The 19,579-nt window shown below is 48.7% G+C and overlaps 2 protein-coding genes across 3 annotated transcripts; one reads left to right on the plus strand and one right to left on the minus strand.

Moving 5' to 3' along the window:
• Positions 1-1,431: 1,431 nt before the first annotated feature.
• On the minus strand, positions 1,432-16,378 carry NFS1 (NFS1 cysteine desulfurase). Of its 2 annotated transcripts, XM_064167381.1 has the most exons (13): positions 16,238-16,378; positions 16,051-16,118; positions 15,149-15,265; positions 14,448-14,531; positions 13,653-13,805; positions 10,950-11,043; positions 9,299-9,433; positions 7,769-7,926; positions 5,588-5,693; positions 5,137-5,218; positions 2,981-3,064; positions 2,766-2,855; positions 1,432-2,174 (listed from the first exon to the last, which is right to left on the minus strand). In XM_064167381.1, the coding sequence occupies exons 1-13, from the start codon at positions 16,350-16,352 to the stop codon at positions 2,111-2,113; spliced, it is 1,350 nt and encodes a 449-aa protein (XP_064023451.1). In that variant the 5' UTR covers positions 16,353-16,378; the 3' UTR covers positions 1,432-2,110. The 2 variants fall into 2 exon arrangements, with proteins under 2 accessions (XP_064023451.1, XP_064023452.1); XM_064167382.1 differs by lacking the exon at positions 15,149-15,265.
• Positions 16,370-18,373, plus strand: ROMO1 (reactive oxygen species modulator 1). The gene is made up of 3 exons (XM_064167383.1): positions 16,370-16,459; positions 16,998-17,128; positions 18,165-18,373. Exons 2-3 carry the CDS (start codon positions 16,998-17,000, stop codon positions 18,271-18,273), a joined length of 240 nt encoding a protein of 79 aa, XP_064023453.1. The 5' UTR covers positions 16,370-16,459; the 3' UTR covers positions 18,274-18,373.
• The last annotated feature ends 1,206 nt before the right edge of the window (positions 18,374-19,579 follow it).

The following is a 19,579-nucleotide window of genomic DNA, read 5'->3' on the forward strand; positions in this document are numbered from 1 at the left end:
CTCTCACCAGCCTCGTCGCCCTTCTCTGGACACGCTCAAGCATTTCGATGTCCCTCCTAAACTGGGGGGCCCAGAACTGAACGCAGTACTCGAGGTGTGGTCTGACCAGTGCAGAGTACAGGGGCAGAATGACCTCCCTGCTCCTGCTGACCACACCATTCCTGATGCAGGCCAGGATGCCACTGGCCCTCTTGGCCACCTAGGCACACTGCTGGCTCATGTTCAGGCGGGTATCAATCAGTACCCCCAGATCCCTCTCTGTCTGGCTGCTCTCCAGCCACTCCGACCCCAGCCTGTATCTCTGCATGGGGTTGTTGTGGCCAAAGTGCAGCACCCTGCACTTTGAGCTATTGAACCCCATCCCATTGGCCTCTGCCCATCTGTCCAGGCGGTCAAGGTCCCGCTGCAGAGCCCTTCTGCCCTCCAGCTCAGTCACTTCTGCCCCCAGCTTAGTGTCATCTGCAAACTTGCTGATGACTGACTCGATGCCCTCATCCAGATCATCTATGAAGATGTTAAAGAGGATGGGGCCCAGCACTGATCCCTGAGGGACACCACTAGTGACTGGCCGCCAGCTGGATGTGGCACCATTCACCACCACTCTCTGGGTCCGGCCCTCCAGCCAGTTCCTAACCCAGCACAGAGTGTTACCATCCAAGCCGCGGGCTGACAGCTTAGCCAGCAGTTTGCTGTGGGGGACAGTGTCAAAGGCCTTGCTGAAGTCCAGATAGACTACATCCACAGGCCTCCCCACATCCACCAAGCGGGTCACCTGATCATAGAAGGAGATCAGGTTAGAAAGGCAGGATCTGCCCTTCCTAAACCCATGCTGGCTGGACCTGAGATCTTTGCCATCCCTCAGGTGCGCAGTTATTGGCCCCAAGAGAACCTGCTCCATCAGTTTCCCTGGCACTGAGGTCAGGCTGACAGGTCTGTAGTTCCCAGGTTCCTCCATCCGACCCTTCTTGTGGATGGGGACCACGTTGGCCATTTTCCAGTCTCCTACTGGAAAGATCAACAAAGCTACCAAAAGAGAATTAATCTCATTTTTAACAGATCCCTTCCCCCAGAGCTTGCAGGTCCCATGCAAGTCTCTAGTCAGAGGGAAGTGACATCTGTCACCCAGAGCCACGTGTTCTTGCTCCCAGACAAAACATCCCGGCTCAGTCAGGCAGGCTCCCTGAAGTGACAGAAGCCAACAGCTCACAAGCCAGCAGAGTAACAGCAAAGAATTCATCCCAAGGGAAGGAAAAAAAAACCCAGGCTGCATTAAGGCCTTGTACTTTATCTGCTCTCCCAACCACCATCACCACTTGTGTCCTAACCAAACTGGTACTGTGACTGAACCTGACAGGTTCTGCCCATTCCCCTTCCCCAGGCAACAGGACCTCAGTTTCTTTCCTTAGAAAAAACTCACACGGAACAGCACAATGGAATTCTAATGTGAATTCTAATGCAGAAGGGTATTTTGAATTAGTGCAAACTGGTTTGTACAAGCATCATGCCAAACAAGATAAAACCAAGGATCAAGAGGCAAAACCAGTGTTGAAGAAAATATGTTCTGAACTGCACCTACAAGTGAACTGTGAAGGCACACAGCCACACCAACCCATCCTCCTCCTCTAGAAGCGCCAAGCTGCTTTTCATCTGAGAATTTCTCACAGTACAACACATCTGAGTAGCACAAAACCAGCTGTTGTTGCAGGATGTCTACCCCAAACAAGACAGGAGTCCTGGCAACAGCTCTGTACTGCAAACATAACAGCTACAATGGGATCTTTTACACTGAAGAGCAACCACCTCTCACCAGCACACCACTGGCCCCAGGAGCAACAACCTGATTTCCTTTTCTTATGAGAGAAGACATTTCCAAATAAATTCTGTTCTATTATCAATTTATCTGTGTCAGTATAAATGCAGTGTGTGTTACAGCATCCTGACTTTCTCCAGGATAAATACTAGTTTAATTTTTGGCTTCTCAGACTGTGTGGTCAGAAAGGGTAGTTTTCCAGTCAAACTGCAAGCGTCAAAAACCAGAAGTGCTGGAAAATTTGTTCAGGAATGTACGGGAAATGCACTTTAATCTACATCCATAGATAGTGACATTCTCTCAGTGCTGAGTCCATTTAATGCTTTTGAGATCAATTCCATCCTGCACCATTTCCCAGAGGGGGCTGTAAAGAAAGAGAAAAATGAGTGCTATCAAAAATACACACAACATCAACAAGAACCGAACAGGCGATTGAATCAATGACATGAGAAATGAGGAGGTACCTATCTACCCATCTTCTCCTTCCAGAGATCAACAAGCCTCAACCAGTCCTCAACCCAAAACACAATAGGTGAGAGGGCAGGTGCTCCACCTCATTACCTGCTGCCATGCTAGGCATGAAGTACTGCTGTTTCTTAGAGCCTGAGCCCTTGCCTTTGGCAGTGTCCAGATGAGCCAGGAGTCTTTCAGTTTAACTAAATCAAAACAACTTATGCAGCCAAATTCAGTGATACCATCTCCGCCTTGGAAACATCCAGATACTGCCCTATATGTGCTTGCCCAACTTGTATTCTTTCCCTGACCAAGGCAAGATCTGAGACAATGTTTATTATCACATTTGCTTCTTTAAAAAAAATTCTCACTGCTGGTAAGATCAAGCTCCCTACCCACTCTGGCAACACCACACAGAGACACAACTTTTGACTAACTCCAGCTGCTTGACCATGATGTCACAGCTGGGGAGTGCTGATGTTCAAGTGAGAAGATTGCTCACCTCATCTCCCGCAGCCTCCTGACATGCTGGATGCACTTCCGCACTGTATAATCCACTTCTTCTTCTGTTGTGAAACGGCCAATGCCAAATCTACACCCAAAGAAAACCATTAAGGACTAGGATCACATGCAAGCAGCAGGCTGGGACACATCCACCACCTACTTTTATCAGAAAAGAGAAATCCTTGGAAGCTTAAGGAAGAGCACCTCACGCACCTTATAGATGAGTGAGCCAAGTCTTCGTCCGTTCCAATTGCCCGCAAAACATAGGAAGGCTCCAGAGAAGCTGATGTGCAGGCACTGGGGAAAGCAAAGGCAAACAAGTTTCACATTCCTCTTCATGTGCAGATGTTACACTAACGAAACACCTCACCAACCTCCTCAAAGAACAGGCCACTTACAGACACAAGTCTTTATGACAACCTTTATCAGCTTCCTCAGCCTATTAGAAACCAGCAGTGAGCATGAGCAAGAAGAGAGGTGCTCCTGTGGCTGAAGAATGTGAGGGGCAGGCATCAGAGGGGAACGAAGGTAAAAAATAGGACATGAGGGACAAAGAGAGAACACAGAATGCAGGAAGAGTAAATACAAGGGCAAATAAAAGCAGTGGGAACACAGCCTGGCTGCAGAGGCAGGGCAGTGGTGTGGCTGAGATCTCTCTCCAAAGCAAGCTGCTTTGGGAGTTCCTCTGCAAGCCAAATCTGTTTCTCTGGCTCTCACTGTAATTTGGTCAGGCATCAGAACAGATTGCCCAGGGAGGTGGTGCAGTCACTATCCCTGGAAGTTGTGAACATGGTTAGATGGCCACAGCAGTCTTGAGTTGACAGATGGACTCAGCGATCTTGGAGGTATCTTCCAACCAAAAACATTCTAAGATCCTATGAATGCAGACTAAGAGGTAGCTAAGTGACAGCTATGAAAAACAGACAAAGGATACAAACCAGAACTATGTGGAGATTGTAACATACCAGCAGAACATCAAAACAGAAAAAAACAAAACTTCACAAGCTGCTGTTAGGCAGTGGAATGAAACAGCACAGAAAGGACTCCAGAGTAAGATGACTGCACTGGTTTTGCTCCAGAAAGGATGTGGAATTTACCCCAAAGGAGTAAAATAACAACACTTGCACAGAATTTGGAAGTTAAATGGAAGTAATATTTAGAAAAGCAGATTGAAACAAAAAATGCAAACTGTCGAAAGAGGAAAAGGATATACACAACCCAGCCCAGGCCCAGCTCTCCCTAGGCCAGACCCCGGACAGGCCACACTGTGCAGCCAAAATCCTCTCTCCCTGTCCCCACTGTGCTAGGCTCATCTCCTGTGCAGCAAACCCAGACAGAGCTAAGAGCACAGAGCAAGAAGAGCGGGAGATGAATGAGAGCAGAGGCTGTGACATCTGTGCACAGAGACTGCAGGAGCATGGGATGGAACAGCATTCGAAATATCCTGTATCCCCCCCTTGGGGACTGTCCAGCCCCCAGTACTCTGGAGGACTCATCTATGATAGGACACTAGTCCTCAACCTGTAGCAATGATCCAGCTAAGTAGATGTCAGCAGGGAGAACTCCCATCCTGAAGCAGCAGGCAAAGCTGGCTACATGATGTTACTGAATTTTACAGGTAACAATATGCAGCACAAACCAAAGTGCTGTCTGCAGCTCTGGTGCACAAAGCAGAGCCTCTGAAGAGATGTTCAAATTACAGAAGTGCTCAGCTTCAGAGCTCTGCGGAAACTTGTTCTTCCTGTTCACATGCCAGCAAATTTCTCACTGGATATGCTGACCACTTTGTTCTCAAAGGTAAGGAAAGGAGTACACTGTACTAACTCCATCGTAAGCACTGAGTTTGCCTCATTAACAGAGCAGTTACTCGGCACTCCTGCAGGCAGCAGAGCTTCACACAAGTGTGTGCCATCTTCCTGCTGCTCTTGGACAAACACAGGCACTGTGAGCCAACTTAACTAGGGTATTTGTCGAGCCTTGATAGGTTCTGCCACTCGTACGAAATCCTGCTGAAAGACAGAAGCTGCTCAAGTGCTGGCAGCCTTCAGATCAGAAGTGCCCCTGGCAGTTCCCAGCAGAGGCTGGTGGGATCACAGGTAACCAGCGCCCAGCAGGAAGGAATGTCTAGGACGTTTTTTCTGCTTTGGTTTGGGGGTGGGGGGCTTGAGGTTTGTCGCTTTCAGGAGTAAATTTGACCTTCACTTGAAATGTGCCCCTTAAGAGAAACATCATCTTGGAATGCAACCAACACCAGACTAACTCCTTAAACAAGTACGAGGCATAGACCACTCCTCAATTTGTGCCTCCATTAACAGATAGTTATTTTCCCTCCCAAACACGTTGCTATCCTTCCCACACATTCCACCTACCTTCCTGAAGACAGCGCCACATCTTTCAGAGCCATCAGAAGACTCTCTCCTTCCACATATGCAAAAGATAAATTGATACATCCTACATAACAAAAAATGAAATTAAAAAAAATCCATCAACTGATTTTTTTTCACAGCAATAGTACTCAGACACAGCACAGGCTGCCTGGGGAGGTGGTGGAGTCACCACCCCTGGATGTGCTTAAAGATTGCCTAGATGTGGTGCTTAGGGATATAGTTTAGGGGTGAACTTTGTAGAGCAGGGTTATTGGTTGGACTTGATGATCCCAAGAGCCTTTTGCAACTTGAATGGTTCTGTGGAATCTGGAGCAAATCACCCCCCACACGGCAGCAGTCACACAGTGTGTAGCTGAAGTGCGTTATTCAGCCATGGCCACTGACACCAAGGAGCCAGAGGGTCCCAAGGGGCTCAGGACCTTTCTGGTGTTACCTGGGTAGCGATGCTCTCTGTCTCCATTCATAACCACATCAGGAACTTCACTCATTATGTTTGTAACCAGGCGTTCTGCCAGCTGGGACACTCGCTTATGGTCATACTAGCAAAGAACCAGAAAAGAGACCAAAACGATCAACAGTGCCACGTCTGACTTCACTCAGATCGCTTTGTGCCACCAGCCAGGAGCATGCTGAAGTAGCCAGGTTTAGTTAAGACTACAGAAAGAACTCATCTGAAACTTATAGACTGTGTCAAATTTCACCTGCTCTAAAGATTGTTTTAAAAGCTAGACTGTAGATAGCTCAGCCTTCAAAAATATCCCAAACCACTCAGAAAGATCCCTGTACACAAGCTGTCAAATGGGCTCTGCCACAAGCAGAGTTCTGTGTGTTTAAAGACAAGTCAGGGAACACAGAAGATGATGCATTCTGCAGCACACACACAAGAGTGTCCACTCTCACATGGGCCCCTTATTTCCCTAGGAACTCTCAAACCACATACATTGTACAATGGTCTGGGTTGGAAGTGACCTCCAAAGCTCATCCATTCCAACCCCTCTGCCATCACAAGGGACACCCTCCACTAGATCAGGTTGCCCTGTAGAGCCTCATCTTGAGTATCTCCAGGGATGGAGCCTCAACCACCTCCCTAGGCAACCTGTTGCAGTGTTCCCTGTTCTCATTTCAAACCATTGTCCCTCATTCTGTCCCTGCAGACCTCTGGAAACAGTCCCTCTGTAGCCTTATTGTAGCCCCTTCAGGTACTGGAGAGTTGCTATTAAGTCACCCTAGAGGCTTCACTTCTCCAGATTGAACACCTTCAACTCCCTCACCCTGTCCTTGTAGCGCAAGTGCCCCAGCCCCTGACCATTTTTGTAGACAAGGATTAACAATGAGTTACTCTGAGCTCAGCCTTTACAACACAACTGATGCAGTGAGAACTGCCCACCTGTGGTGTCCTGGTTTAGATTGAAAAATGAGGTCACTTACACTAAAAAAGCACTAAGGTATGATACCAGCTGCAGTGCAGAGCAACAGCCAGATGCACACATGCAGTTTGTGCCTGTTTACAAGCCTGAAAAAGCTTTAGAAGAAAATAAGGCTATCTCCAATATTAAATGGCTTAGAAATACCAGTGTCCTGCCAGGCAAGGAAGAGCATAGAGATCTGAGGCTTATGCAGAATTCAGGCTCTGCAGGCTCTTCAATCACCAAGGCTCCTCTAGCTACCCAGTTCATAAGCTGAATCTCTGCCTGTCTCCCAGGAAGACTCACAAAATGTGTTGGGTTGGAAGGGACCTTAAAGATCATCCAGTTCCAACCAACTGCCATGGGCAGGGATGTCTCCCGCTAGCTCCAGGTGCTCAAAGCCTCATCCAACCTGGCTTTGAACACCTCCAAGGAGGGGGCATCCACAACCTCCCTGGGCCACCTGCTCTAGTGTCTCACCACCCTCACTATGAAGAATTTCCTCCTAGTCTCTAGTCTAAATCACCTCTTCTCAACCTCCTCTGAATTGCCCCTCACCCCATCACTACAAGCCCTTGTCAAAAGTTCCTTCCCAGCTTTCCTGAAGGCCCCTTTCAGGTTCTGTTAGGCTGCTATACTATGCGTATGGATGTCAGACTTATGCATTCCAGCTGCACAAATGCATTGGTGCCCACAGACAGGTAAAACAGCACACAGAGGCTTGGACACCAGACCTAGCAAAACACTTTACTGTCCAAGGTATTTAAAAAAAACCTCTTGGTTGCAAAACTGCAAACCTGAACTTACATACATTTTGTAAATAGGATCATGGACTACGAAGTCTTGGGCTCTTTTCCACTAAACATTACATAAACATGATTTATTCCATTCCAGAGATATTGCTGATACTTATACATTCAGAATGGAGAGATGAGTCCATGCACTTAAAGCTGTGCTATCACTAGAACTGTCAACTGCAAACTTGTTGTGGACAATTTGTTTCAAACCACTTCAAGGAAGCTGAAAAATCAATTCTCAGTTACTCAAAAACATCCCTGAGGATCTCAAAACATTTACTTACTATTGTAATAGGGAATTCAAATTTCATTCAGGCACACAAACTCAAAAAAGACCCAAGAAATCTAAGTTCCAGGTGGCCCTGTTATATTACTTTCTGGAATCTAGGCCACGTATCTTCTCCCACATACCTCCATCTCTTGCTGTGCCACTTCACAGGCTGTCCCCAGGCCCACTGCTAAAGGGGTGGGCACAGTCCCAGATCGCAGCCCTCTCTCCTGGCCTCCCCCACTCTGCAGGGGCTCCAGCCTGACACGTGGCCGACGGCGAACATAGATGGCACCGACTCCTGGAAAAGAGAGCAGCTTCAGCGCACAGCCACAGTGCTGAAACTCTGCCAAGGCACTCAAGGCCTGGGAACATTCCTCATTTCCTCAGCAAACACACGCGGGACAGCTCACTGAGGAGAAAACGTGAACACACACACACACACACAGAAGCACATCATCTGGGAATGGGGTTTGTTCCCACTGTTCATGCTCCTCTTTGTTCAGCTTCCCAGAGCCTCAGCCATGGGAGAAGCTGAGTCTTGGCTTCTCAAGCCTCTGTGTTCTACAGCCATCTATGGACTCTGTGGTTCCTTTAACTCTCACAATTCCTCTGCATGGATGGAGTTCTTCCCTTTGCACTGAAGCTTTTGTACACATATATTCCATAGAAGTTCCCTTACTAATTCCAATTGAAAGATCTAAAATTCCTTTCCCTGGATTACCAGGCCAGCACCAGTCTCAGGAGTCTTCTCCCCTTCTTCTCATTTTAATGAGACTCATCAGTAGCACCAATTTCCAGTAGGCAGAATAGATAAACAGTTTTGACAGTCAGCCTGTCACACACTGGCTTTCCCACCTAGAAACTTGATTTTCATGCCTTTGTGTGCCTTGGCACACAGCATGAGTGAGTGCCACCACAGGAAGAATGTAACTTGTGCTCACAATACGTTGTGACAAATTGTCTGTGCCCTGCCCAAAGTTATTAGTTGAAGACTCAGTCCTCATTCAGAGGTGTGTCTTCAGTTCTAAGCAGAGCTTACATAGAAAAAGACATCAGACAGAAAAAAATACTACATTTGCCTTTGATTCCAAATAGGGCACAGAAGACAGCAAACCTGATTTCTGTCTGCTCACACACAGTGTGACAAACTGACTGGACTATCACAGTGATAACAGCTGAACCTTTAGTATCTGAAAGTCAATTTCATAGCCAGATTTTAAACTCCCTTCTTCAAAGATAATGCAGAACTGAGGCTTGAGGGGGAAGAAGAAACTAGAAATGGACAACAACCAAAATCCCCAAGAACTTAAACTTTTAAGTTATCTTTCGGTCCTCTTGCTGCAATTTAGACTTGGGTTTACACTTTGTCCTATGACCTGGAAATTTCCTTCCAACCATTTCAGCATCAATTCTACTTCACACCATGCAGACGGCACCTGAAATGCAGCCTAATGCTACTGCATCTTCCTTTAGTGAGCCACTTCACAATGCATCAACACTAGCCCATCAGCTTTAAGCCTGGCAGCAGTGCCTGAACTACTCCATATGCAGTCCAATGAGAAGAGTTTTCTGAGTAAGTCAGTACAACAGACAGGTTTGGCTCACATCCCATGTCCTTAAGATAGGCACAGAGACAAAAACTCACTAGAAGAGCACTTCAGTAAAAGTACCTTTGGGACCATAAATTTTGTGGCCACTGATGCTCATTAGATCTATTTTCATGTTGTTGACATCCACAGGGATTTTACCAACTGCTTGTGCAGCATCTGTGTGGAAGAAAACCTTGCGTGCTCGGCAGATGTCACCTGTAACAGAAACACATCCCCACCATGTTATCTCAGCTAATGTTATGATTGCAGGAATCAGACAGGAAACTGAAGCATCAGCTTGTAGCAGGATCTGGTTCTGAGGTGAAGAAAGTTGAAATGGGTGCTGTCAAGTTTCTTTCACAGTGAAGTGTCTAAAGCCCTGTGGCTGACACCTTGCTGGGCACAGGTTTAGGCAGGTAAGACTACAGGGATTTTTCTCAGTTGAGAAGTTAAAAAGTGGTATTGTTTCCAAAGCCACACCTTGTTTAATCACAAACAGCTGCAAACATCTTCCCCACAGGGATGACTTCACAGCTGAACAAAATTACTTTTCTCTTCCTCCTGGATTCTCTTTCTTCTCTACACCAGTCCAGCACAAGCCAGCTTTCCTTTCAAGTTTATAGCTGCGAAACACTGTTATGCCATCTCCTTTGTTTTCCAAGTATTGCAATCCTCAGCTTCAAAACTGCCCACAGAATTGTCACTCGTCCTCACACAAGTGGCTGATTACTGCCGCTTGAAGCCACACCAGCCTGTAATCAATGTCCTTGCATCCAGAGCTAAAACACACCAAGGAACAAAATGATGCAGGGTTTGTGGGCAGTGAACTTAGTTATTCACTTCTGTCATTCAAAAAACTTGGAACTAATCTTCCACAGAGCCTGTATCTAGCAGAGTTGTAGCCTAGGCAACTCCTTCGCCCAAGTTCAGCATTACCTTCCACAGGAGCAGCTGTGCTCATGGTCCAGCATGAGCAGCACTGCCACTGGTAACTGCAGGCTGCAGGCTTCATGCTAAGCAGGTCTTATGTTAACCCTTCAGGGCTCCAGTCTTGAGCTATGCTGCTACCAAGGAGTTACGAGAAGGTACTGTGGGAACCAGAGCTTGGCATCAGCAATCTCTGCCATTCAAGCACAGAACAAGAGCGAGAGCCTTGACAATACAAGCACAAGAGGCAAGAACCACCCTTGTTCTCCAGCTCTCTCTTCACCTGCTCTGAGGTGCCTGTCCCTCCATCTGCCCACTCAGTGCTTGGCTCACCCTCTCCCAGCCTCGAGTTCCAGTAACCTAGCTTTTCAGTGGCCTTTTGACCTCCAAACCTGATGGTTCCTGATGGTACATGACAATAGTGGGGGCAAAGCAGTATCTAATTGGTCACCGCTCCTTGCCACCCCAAATCTTGCATATTAAACAAGTCCTGAATAACCCATTTTAGTATGTGAACTCAATCTGGCCAGCCAATGTGCAATTTTCCCCCCCACTTCAGAACGAAACTCAAGACACTGCAGCTGTACTATAAGGTGGTCACTGCTGCAACGTTTGCTGTAAAAATACTGAATTTCATCCTCATTTCCCTTTTAAGACACATTCTTATTTGGGATAGCATTAGCATTTATTCCTTAACCATACTAAACCTGATTTTTCACAACAGCAGCACCTCGCCTATGCAGACATGAAGTGAAAGGAAGCAGAAGAGACAGCAGCTCACCTCTGGAAGCCATGGAGTACTCACCAATGTCACCAACTGGCTGCTTCACTCCTATTTCATTATTCACAGTCATTACAGAAACCAAACTTGTATCTGGCTGGAACGCAGCCTCCAGCTCCTGGTGAAACATGCAAGCAAGCAGGAGCTGTTACTAAAGAAGCAGCAAGATTCTTGTGTACACCTTCAATGTGCCAGCAAATCTTAACCACCATCCCCCACAATTCCCTGGGAGAAAGAGTCTTGATGAGAGCACAAACCCATGTGAAAAGACCTAGGGGAGACCTTATTAGTATGAACTAGTCAATAAAGGAGGACCATTAGGAGGATGGAAACTCCCTTTTCACAAGAAGTCTCATGGAGAAGTGTACAGGGTTAACCCTCCAGGGAGAGTGACTTTGAACCTGACCCTAGGTGGTCTTGACCCCTCCCCGGGGGTGGGTCTCAACACCACCAGGTGATTCACGGTTAGCCCACTCCCCCTTCCTGTCTAAAGGTCTGTGAAAGCAGGGGGACTTCCTGTTCTCTCTCTGCACTCCCTGCCTCCCTGCTTACCAGCACCACCATCCTGTTCCTGGTTTCTCTTTGTTTTACCACATGGCCATCATCCATGAGGTGGATAAACTCATTACCATCAAAATCTGGTTGTATTTACACATTTTGTACTTGTTATTAACTTTGTCTTGGTTCTAATTTAAATTCCCAGAGACTCAAATATATTTGATAGAACCAAATAACAATTTTTTAGAGTGCCCTTCCCTATATCTTTGTAACTTCCCTACCTCAGATACCTTTTTAATTTATTGTTAAACTTTACTTTTTAACTTCCAAATCAGAGTGAAATTGTTTATTTGAGCGTGCTTACCTTTTCCTCTCTCTACATCTAATTCCTTTCTTTTGTGAAAGAAGGGGGAAGAGGGAAGGGAAAACAAATACAAAATGTGTAAACACAACCCCATTGTGATGGTGATGGCTTTGTCTGCCTCGTGGATGATGGCCACGTCATAAAACAAAGAGAACCAGGAACAGGATGGTGATGCTGGTAAGCAGGGAGCACGCAGAGAGAGAGAACAGAAGTCCCCATGCTTTTATAGACCTGCTGGTGCTCAGACCCACCCCCGGGGAGGGGTCATGACCACCTAAGGTCAGGTTCAAGGTCACTTCCCCTGGAGGGCTAACCCTGTACAGGAAGTCAAAGAGTGACAGGGGCTAGTACTTCTGGGGACACTCCCATCGCACTCCACAAGAAAATGCTTGCCCCTGAGAACAGTCAGATGTTGGAATCATCACCCCAGGGAAGCAGTGGGCTCCCCTATGTTGGACAGTTTTAAGACTTGACAGGGTGCTGGGCCAGCTCATTTCAGCTATACTGTCACCTAGAAAGGTTGGGCCAGATGATTCTTAGGGTCCCTTCCAACCTGGCACTCCATAACGAGGAGCGTGGTCAACTGCACTTAGGAGTATCCTGACCCTGGCATGCACCCTGCACCCTACTTCATTATATCAACTCAGAGCAGGCTCTTGCTGTGTCTCCTACACTCTTTTGAACTGTTCTCCTTACTGACTTAACCGCCCACAAAACATCTTAAGCCACATCCAGGCAAAGTGAGGTGGCTACAAAGGAACTGCAGTATCTACAAAAGCATCCTGCAAAGGAGTCATAGAATCGCTCAGGTTGGAAGGGACCTCAGAGATCATCTACTCCAACCCTCCTGCCATGGGCAGGGACACCTCTCTGCTAGACTTGGTTGCCCGAGCCCTCATCCAACATGGCCTTGAACACCTCCAAAGGTGCATCCACAACCTCTGGACAACCTATTCCAATCTCACCACCCTCATACTGAAGAACTTCTCCCTCATTCTAACCCTGCTCTGCCTGAGCTTCAAACTCCTCCCCCTTGTCCTGTCTCTAGACACTCCAGGAAAAGTCCCTCTGCAGTCTTCCTGCAGGGTCCTTTTAGGTCTTGGAAGGCAGTTCTAAGGTTCTCCTGGAGCCTTCTCTCCAGGCTGAACATCCCCAGTTCTCTCAACCTGTCCTCATAGCAGAGGTGCTCCAGCTTTTGGATCATCCTTGTGGCCTCCTCTAGACTTGCTCCAAGAGTTCTACATTCTTCCTACAATGGGGAGAGTGTTCAAGGTGGGATCTCAAAGCAAAGTTCTCCAAGAACATGCAGAGCAGTTCTGTGCCTGCAGACCTGCTCTCTCTACCCCACCATGTACTCACAAGGTCTCTCCATGCCAGACGACCGGGCTGGAAATAAAACTGGAGCTGTCTGGTTTTACAGGATACAGAGAGAAACACAGACTTATTCTTCTAAAAGCCAGGACAGCAGCCAGTACAGCTAGAAGGGTCTGTGCATGGACAGCAGAGCACCACAGTCTGATGCCTTGATTAGCTTTGGTCATGAAGTTTCAATTGTTGACTGCTGTAATTAAAGGAAGTCTCCTCCCAGTCATGTACTGAGCTGTCTGTAGGGTATGCAACATCTGCACTGCATGGATGTGAGTGGCAGCAGGTGAACAGTGGGGTGAGATGAGCATTTTGGCCAGGAAAAAGTATACAGCACCAGACAGAACAGAAAATCCTTCTCCAGCTGGGGAGGAGCTGTGATTGTCATTCTACCTTTGATATTTATCACCCTTTCCTCTTTGTTACCAAAAGGACACATCACTTGAGTATCTGTTTGAAGGAAAAACATCTTACTTTGCTCCTGCCAGTAAACAACCTACCTTCAAGTCTATGATCCCATTTTTTTTAACAGGTAGATAAGTGACCCGAAAACCTTCTGCCTCCAAGGAGCGGCAAGAATCCAACACGCACTTGTGTTCGGTCTGTGTGGTAATGATGTGTTTCTTCCTGGACTTATAGAACCTTGCAACACCCTGTCAGCACAATCCATACACAAGAAATCTGCCATTAGACCCCTGAAGAAAGCAAGCTTTATACAAAATCAGAGACAAGAAAATACTATTCAGATATAACTAATTTGGATCTTCTGTTTGCCCCAAAGTCATGAACCTCAAAGGTCCTGTCCTGTAGCTGACATTGCATCTTTCCATCAGAACTCATTGTTCAAAGTATCTCAGATTGCAAAGAGCCTGTGAAATGTTGACTGATGTAAGCTCTAGACACTGTTAACATTTGCACTGGAGTGACATACAGTGAGAAGTCTGAACAAGCAGGTACTAAGGGTTAAAACACTACCTAGTCTTAGTCAGAAGCTTGTAATTGGCACCTCTGCTGTATTTCATGATAAAGACTTCAATTGCCTAAGCAGGACTGCATTTGGTGTATAGGAAATAAGCACTGAGTATTGCACTCTGTCCTCAAAAACGGGTCCTGGGTACCAAAATACCTCAGTATTTCCTCTATGTATGCAGTAGAATACCACAGGGAATAAATCCAGGAATGCAAACTTTTGCTAACGAGCACAACACATTGACATTTAGCCCACTGAAAGACACACAAAGGTCTTAACAACACAATTTTAATGTAATAAATAACTATCATTGTAAACCTTTTACCTTAATTGCCATATTATTTGATTCTGTTGCACCACTGGTAAAGATAATCTCCCTGGAGTCAGCTCCTATTAAATCTGCAACTTGCTGTTTCAAAAGAAATGTAAATTTTATTTGCAGATAAAATTCAGTGAGTTCACCAGAGCAAAACACATGCAAAATGTTCTCAGGAATACCCCCTTGTGCCTCGAAGGGACCATCACAGCCAGTACTGAACAGAGTCATGTCACAGGTACAACAGTGTGAGTATCTACAAAACTCATTAGGAATCCATAGGCATTAGCAGCAGTGGCAGGAAGCATTAACCATTCTCTCATACAAGAACATTAAACGTAAGTAGACAAAAAACCTCCCAAACATATGACTCAAAGGAAATTACAAGACCCACACCTAAGACTAGGAAAATGGTAAAACACAAAGCTAGCCCAGCTACTGCAGCAGCACACTTGTGTTCTCAGCAACTACAGACCCCGAGGAGCTTTGCCTGGAAGTGTTGCTTTTCTGCCCCCTCAGCTGCTCTAATCTCACTATCTTTTCTTGCACTAAATCTGCTGAAGTATAGCTAAGCAAAGGGGAAGCTAACTCCAGCCCACAGAGAACTAACCAGCTACAATGGTTTATCCTTGTTTTGCTTTTCCTTCTACATGGAGCTTCTCAGCAGCAGGACAAGCACCCTGGCTGCAGGGAACCCCAGACTCACTCACCTGCCTTGCCTTCTCCATGGCAGCCTCGCTCTCCCAGCCGTAGGCATGGGTCCTGGAGTGGGGATTGCCATAGTAGGCTGTCAGATATGGGAGCATGCTGTCCAGGACCCTGGGATCCTGCAGGACACAAACCACAGCCTTAGAAGCAGAGAAGCTAAAGCATCCATGTCCCTGCTACACCCCCACAGCCTCCCCCTGCCCCAGGATTCACAGCACTGATTCTGCAATGCCTGCATTCAGCTCCAGCCAAATCCTCAAGCCGTGATACTATCCCATTATCCACAACCTCTCCCCTAGCAGATGAGAGCAGCCAGCAACCGTGTTCTGTGCTCGCACACGTTACCCTCAATCTGCATCAAGAAGAACACCGAAAGCCACTGTTTTCTGAGCAGAAGAAACACAAGGTCTTAAAAAATCAGAAGAAACTACACAGGTCCAGAATTTGGTTAAAAGACTGTCTTGCAGCTCCTCAAAGCAACACTCATCCCCGCAGATGTCAGAGAAAGCTCCAACGCGGCCCTGCCGCTGCTCCTACCCCGCGGCACCTCGGACAGGGCCAGAGGCACCGAGCCAGCACAATCCGGGGTGCGGCGAGAAGTGTGGAGAGCGATGAGACTGTCACTGCGCCGTTAAAAGGCTGCCCTCGACCCCTCCGTGCCCCGAGGCAAAGCCCCTATGTCGCAGCAGCTGCTTTGGGGGCCGCTGCTTTCCCGCGGCCATCCCGGGAGCGCAGGGAGAGCGAAACCTGCGGGGACAGAGGAGCACTCCAGGGACAACGCTTGTTCCGGAGCTTCGCTCCTGTGTCCCGCTCCCCGGGCGGACCCGGGAGGCAGCGGTCGCAGCCCTGGCGCCACGGCCCAGAAATGTGCGAGGCCGTGAACAGAGTGCGGACCGGCTCTTACCAGAGGGGTGGTGGCCTGGACGTCCATGTAAAGAGGCCGCGGGGTGCCGACTCCATCGCCGCTTGGCCCTGAGGAGGACGGGAGGAAAGAGGACGAGTCGCTGACGGGCGCCGGCGGGAGAGAAGCAACCGTGTTTCGCCGGCCGGACCTGCCAGCGCCCCGAGCTCTGCCCCAACCTCTGCCTTACCAGGTCCCTGTCCCGGTGCTGGTGCCTGTCCTGGCGTCGGGCGCGGCACAGCCGCCGAGAGCCACCGCAGGAGCAGAGCCGCCCGCGGGGCCGGCAGGCGCCGCCACAGCAGCATGGCCGCGGCGCTGCGCGGGGCTGCCTTCCGCTGCCGTCACGGCGCGCCGGAAGTGGTGCCGGAGCGGGCAGCTGTGAGGGCGCGGCGCGGGCGGAGGCGGCGGCGAGGTACGGGGCGGGGTGCCGGTGCCGGCCGCCACCTCTCCTGCCCCGGCTTGGGGCTGCGGCTGAAGTCCGGGTTTCCGGGGGGAGGGTCGGGGCGCAGCTGAAACACGCTTGAGGGGAAGCGAGAGCTGGGGACCCTGCTGCGCCGGGAGCGAGGCCTTGCGCCGGGCGGAAGACGGAGGCCGCCCCTCCAGGGGAGTCTCTGGTCCTGACGGGCGGGTTCGCTGCCCTGCCCCGCTGCCTCCGAGACTCGCGGCACCGGGGACGATGGGCCCGGCATCGGGAGGTGAAAAGCTCAGTGAGGCCCTGAAGCTGCTCTCTGAGACATAGCTGTGCTCACAAGGTGTTGCAGGCGCGAACCGCGGCGGACTTCAAGTTCGGGGCGTCCTCCCTGGTTTTGACAGGCGAGGAGCGAGTCCGAACGTCTGCAACTACAGTTAAGAGGTGCCCTGATGCATGTGGGCCGGCTCTCCAGCGCAGGGTTCTTGTCGAAGTGTGTTAGAGAGTAAATCCATGTAGTGTTTTGTTCTTTCTTTTCTAGATGCCTGTGACAGTGGGCCCCTACGGGCAATCGCAGCCCAGCTGCTTTGACAGAGTCAAGATGGGTTTCATGATGGGCTTTGCAGTGGGCATGGCAGCAGGAGCACTGTTTGGCACTTTTTCCTGCCTCAGGTACACCAAGGAGACGGCATTCAAGGGCAGGTCATGACAGAGCCAGAGAGAAATGCCCTCGGGCTAGGTGGGAGGTGTGGGTCTGGCCCTGTGTTGTCACGCAGGTGAAACTTTGCCAGTGGCTTTGAATTAGACCTGGTTCGAGAGCCAGCAGCTGGCCCCAGCCTTGAATAGGAAGGCGTGACAATGGTGTGGCAGAGGTGTACAAGAAGGGTGCAGCTTCACAGACCTTTCCATGCTGTTCCTAAGGGAAATTGCCTTGGGAAGCTGAGGCTGTGGAAGTTGAGTTTCGTGGGGAGCTGCATGATTTGTCTGCACAGATAAACATGCCACTCTCTCCTCTAAAGTTTCCTGAGATACTCTGCAAGCTCTCAGGTATCTGCATCATGGTTGCATTGGGTGTCCCATTGCCCTGCACAGAGACAATTACTGCACTGACCGCAGGTCTTAATTGCAGGACTGCAGACAGAGCTCTGGTTGGCACTGGCACAATCCCATTGGGAATCAGAGAGTAACAACAGTGCACTTTCCCCCAGCACTCCTGGCATGCCAGCACAAACAGTGCTTGCTGGTCCATGACAGCTCTTGTACTGCTCACCCACCCCTTTTGGCACACATCATCTGAAAAAAGGAGTTACTGAAGTAAGCTCCTTCATATTTTCAGAACTCTTTCTGATTGAGTTGTTTTAATCTGTGGTTAAACGTGGGTGATGATTTGGTAGCAAGCCAGAAGGACAAAAAGACACAAAGCCTGATCTGATGGAGTTTGAAAAGATCTCCAATTTCTCTCAAGTCCTGCAGAGGGTTCCCAGGTAGTACAATGCTGGCATTGTGTTTAGAAGCAGCAGTTGCAGGGGCTCAGTTACACTTTAAATTAGACACAGCTACACTGCTTCTACTGTAACCATTTTTTGAGAGAAAAATCTCTGTGGTTTACAAATCAAGGACATAAAATTCCTTGGACCTTACAGTCACTGTAGTGATTAAGAGCCAGGCTTCAGCTTTTACGTAATTCCTGTGTTTTCCTTTGTCTCAGGATTGGCATGAGAGGACGGGAGCTGATGGGTGGAGTTGGCAAAACGATGATGCAAAGTGGAGGGACGTTTGGGACGTTCATGGCTATTGGTATGGGAATCCGCTGCTAGTGTGCAGCTTGGGCTTTGTCCTGGAGTGCCCCTGGCTGGCTGTTTCTCCTCTGTACCATAATAAAATGTTGAGATACCTGGAGGTGAGAGCTCCTCATGAGACAGTGAAGCATCATCCTTGCTCTGTTGTGAACCTGCTTTTTACCAGGTTTCTACTTTCTACCCCACTCTTTGCTCTGATGACAAGAAGAATTAATAACCCTTTGTACTACATTAAAGCTCCTGTTTCAGAGGTGTAGGTGCAGTGCACATGTCTCTCCCTTTGTTTACTTGGGCAGCTACATTCCTGATGGGTAGATGTGGAGCAGCTTCATTGCATTCACACATTCCTGAGGCTAGGAAAAGTTATTCTGGGGCCAGTTCAGATTAGCTGTCAAATTTCTCTCCTTGTGCACAAATAGCTGGGTTGATGCAGATTCCATTTCTAAGTTGGGGTAATATGGGGCAAGTGCCCTCACAGGAAGCAAGGGACCCCAGAAGGACTTGGGCAAGTCCTGCAGCTCAGGGCAAACAGAGCCACTCAGGCACCTTCTTCCAGTCAGGCTGGCAGCATGTGGTGCAGGATGCAGAGACAGGGAGCAGCACAATTACAGGTGCAGCCATGCTGCCAGAGCTGGGAATTGTCACAGGGGTGGAAAATGGAGAACCCCTCCTGTCCTGCAACAGTCAGGCACTGATGTGCAATGAGTCATGAGGATGACACTAGGCCTGTGAGATCTGACCTCTATATTGGCCTTTGGGCAATGCCCTTGCTAAAGCTGATCTGTGACCAGCCCAACACAGCTGGGCTGCCACAGCTCACAGGGTGCAGCCTTCCACCCTGGGTGAGGCAGGGCTGGCAGCTACAGCCACCTCCAGCAGTAGGACTCACTGCAGCTCTTTCTGTTCCCTGGGCAAGGGCAGGGCCTGCACTGCTGGGAAATCTTTTCCTAGCCTGCCTTATGGAATCTGCAAGGTGTGGCTCATCCCAGAGAGAACAGGGGAGTGCTGTTTGCCTTTTGGAATGGTGCTGATCCTCCCTCCACTTTCATTGCTGTTTGACAGGGCAGGGTAACAGCTCCAGAACCTGGATCAACACCTACACAGCCTTTACTTAGTTCAAGTGTGGTTTCCTCCCTTCATAGGCGAGGAACACAAATCTGCCCCTAAAGCCCTGCTGTGTAACTTCTGAGGGAGAAACAGAACCAATGACAACTTGAATAGCACAGCTAGTCCAGCATGCTCAGGTTTTAGGCCAGCTGGCATTGATGGATTACAACTGGCAACTGAAAAAAGTTTGTTTGAGCTAAACCACAGCAGCTTTGCT

This window comes from Pogoniulus pusillus, chromosome 29, assembly GCF_015220805.1.
Source record: "Pogoniulus pusillus isolate bPogPus1 chromosome 29, bPogPus1.pri, whole genome shotgun sequence".
Lineage (NCBI taxonomy): Eukaryota > Metazoa > Chordata > Aves > Piciformes > Lybiidae > Pogoniulus > Pogoniulus pusillus.

Bases quoted from the DNA above. Each gene is read 5' to 3' on its own strand.
- NFS1 (XM_064167381.1), bottom strand. From the start codon at position 16,352: ATGCTGCTGTGGCGGCGCCTGCCGGCCCCGCGGGCGGCTCTGCTCCTG. The intron at 5,694-7,768 runs GTATGTGGGAGA...GTTCTTTGCTAG, and splicing joins TGGCACAGCAAGAGATGGAG to TATGACCATAAGCGAGTGTC. The intron at 5,219-5,587 runs GTAACACCAGAA...TTTGTTATGTAG, and splicing joins CAGAGAGCATCGCTACCCAG to GATGTATCAATTTATCTTTT.
- ROMO1 (XM_064167383.1), top strand. From the start codon at position 16,998: ATGCCTGTGACAGTGGGCCCCTACGGGCAATCGCAGCCCAGCTGCTTT. The intron at 17,129-18,164 runs GTACACCAAGGA...CCTTTGTCTCAG, and splicing joins GGCACTTTTTCCTGCCTCAG to GATTGGCATGAGAGGACGGG.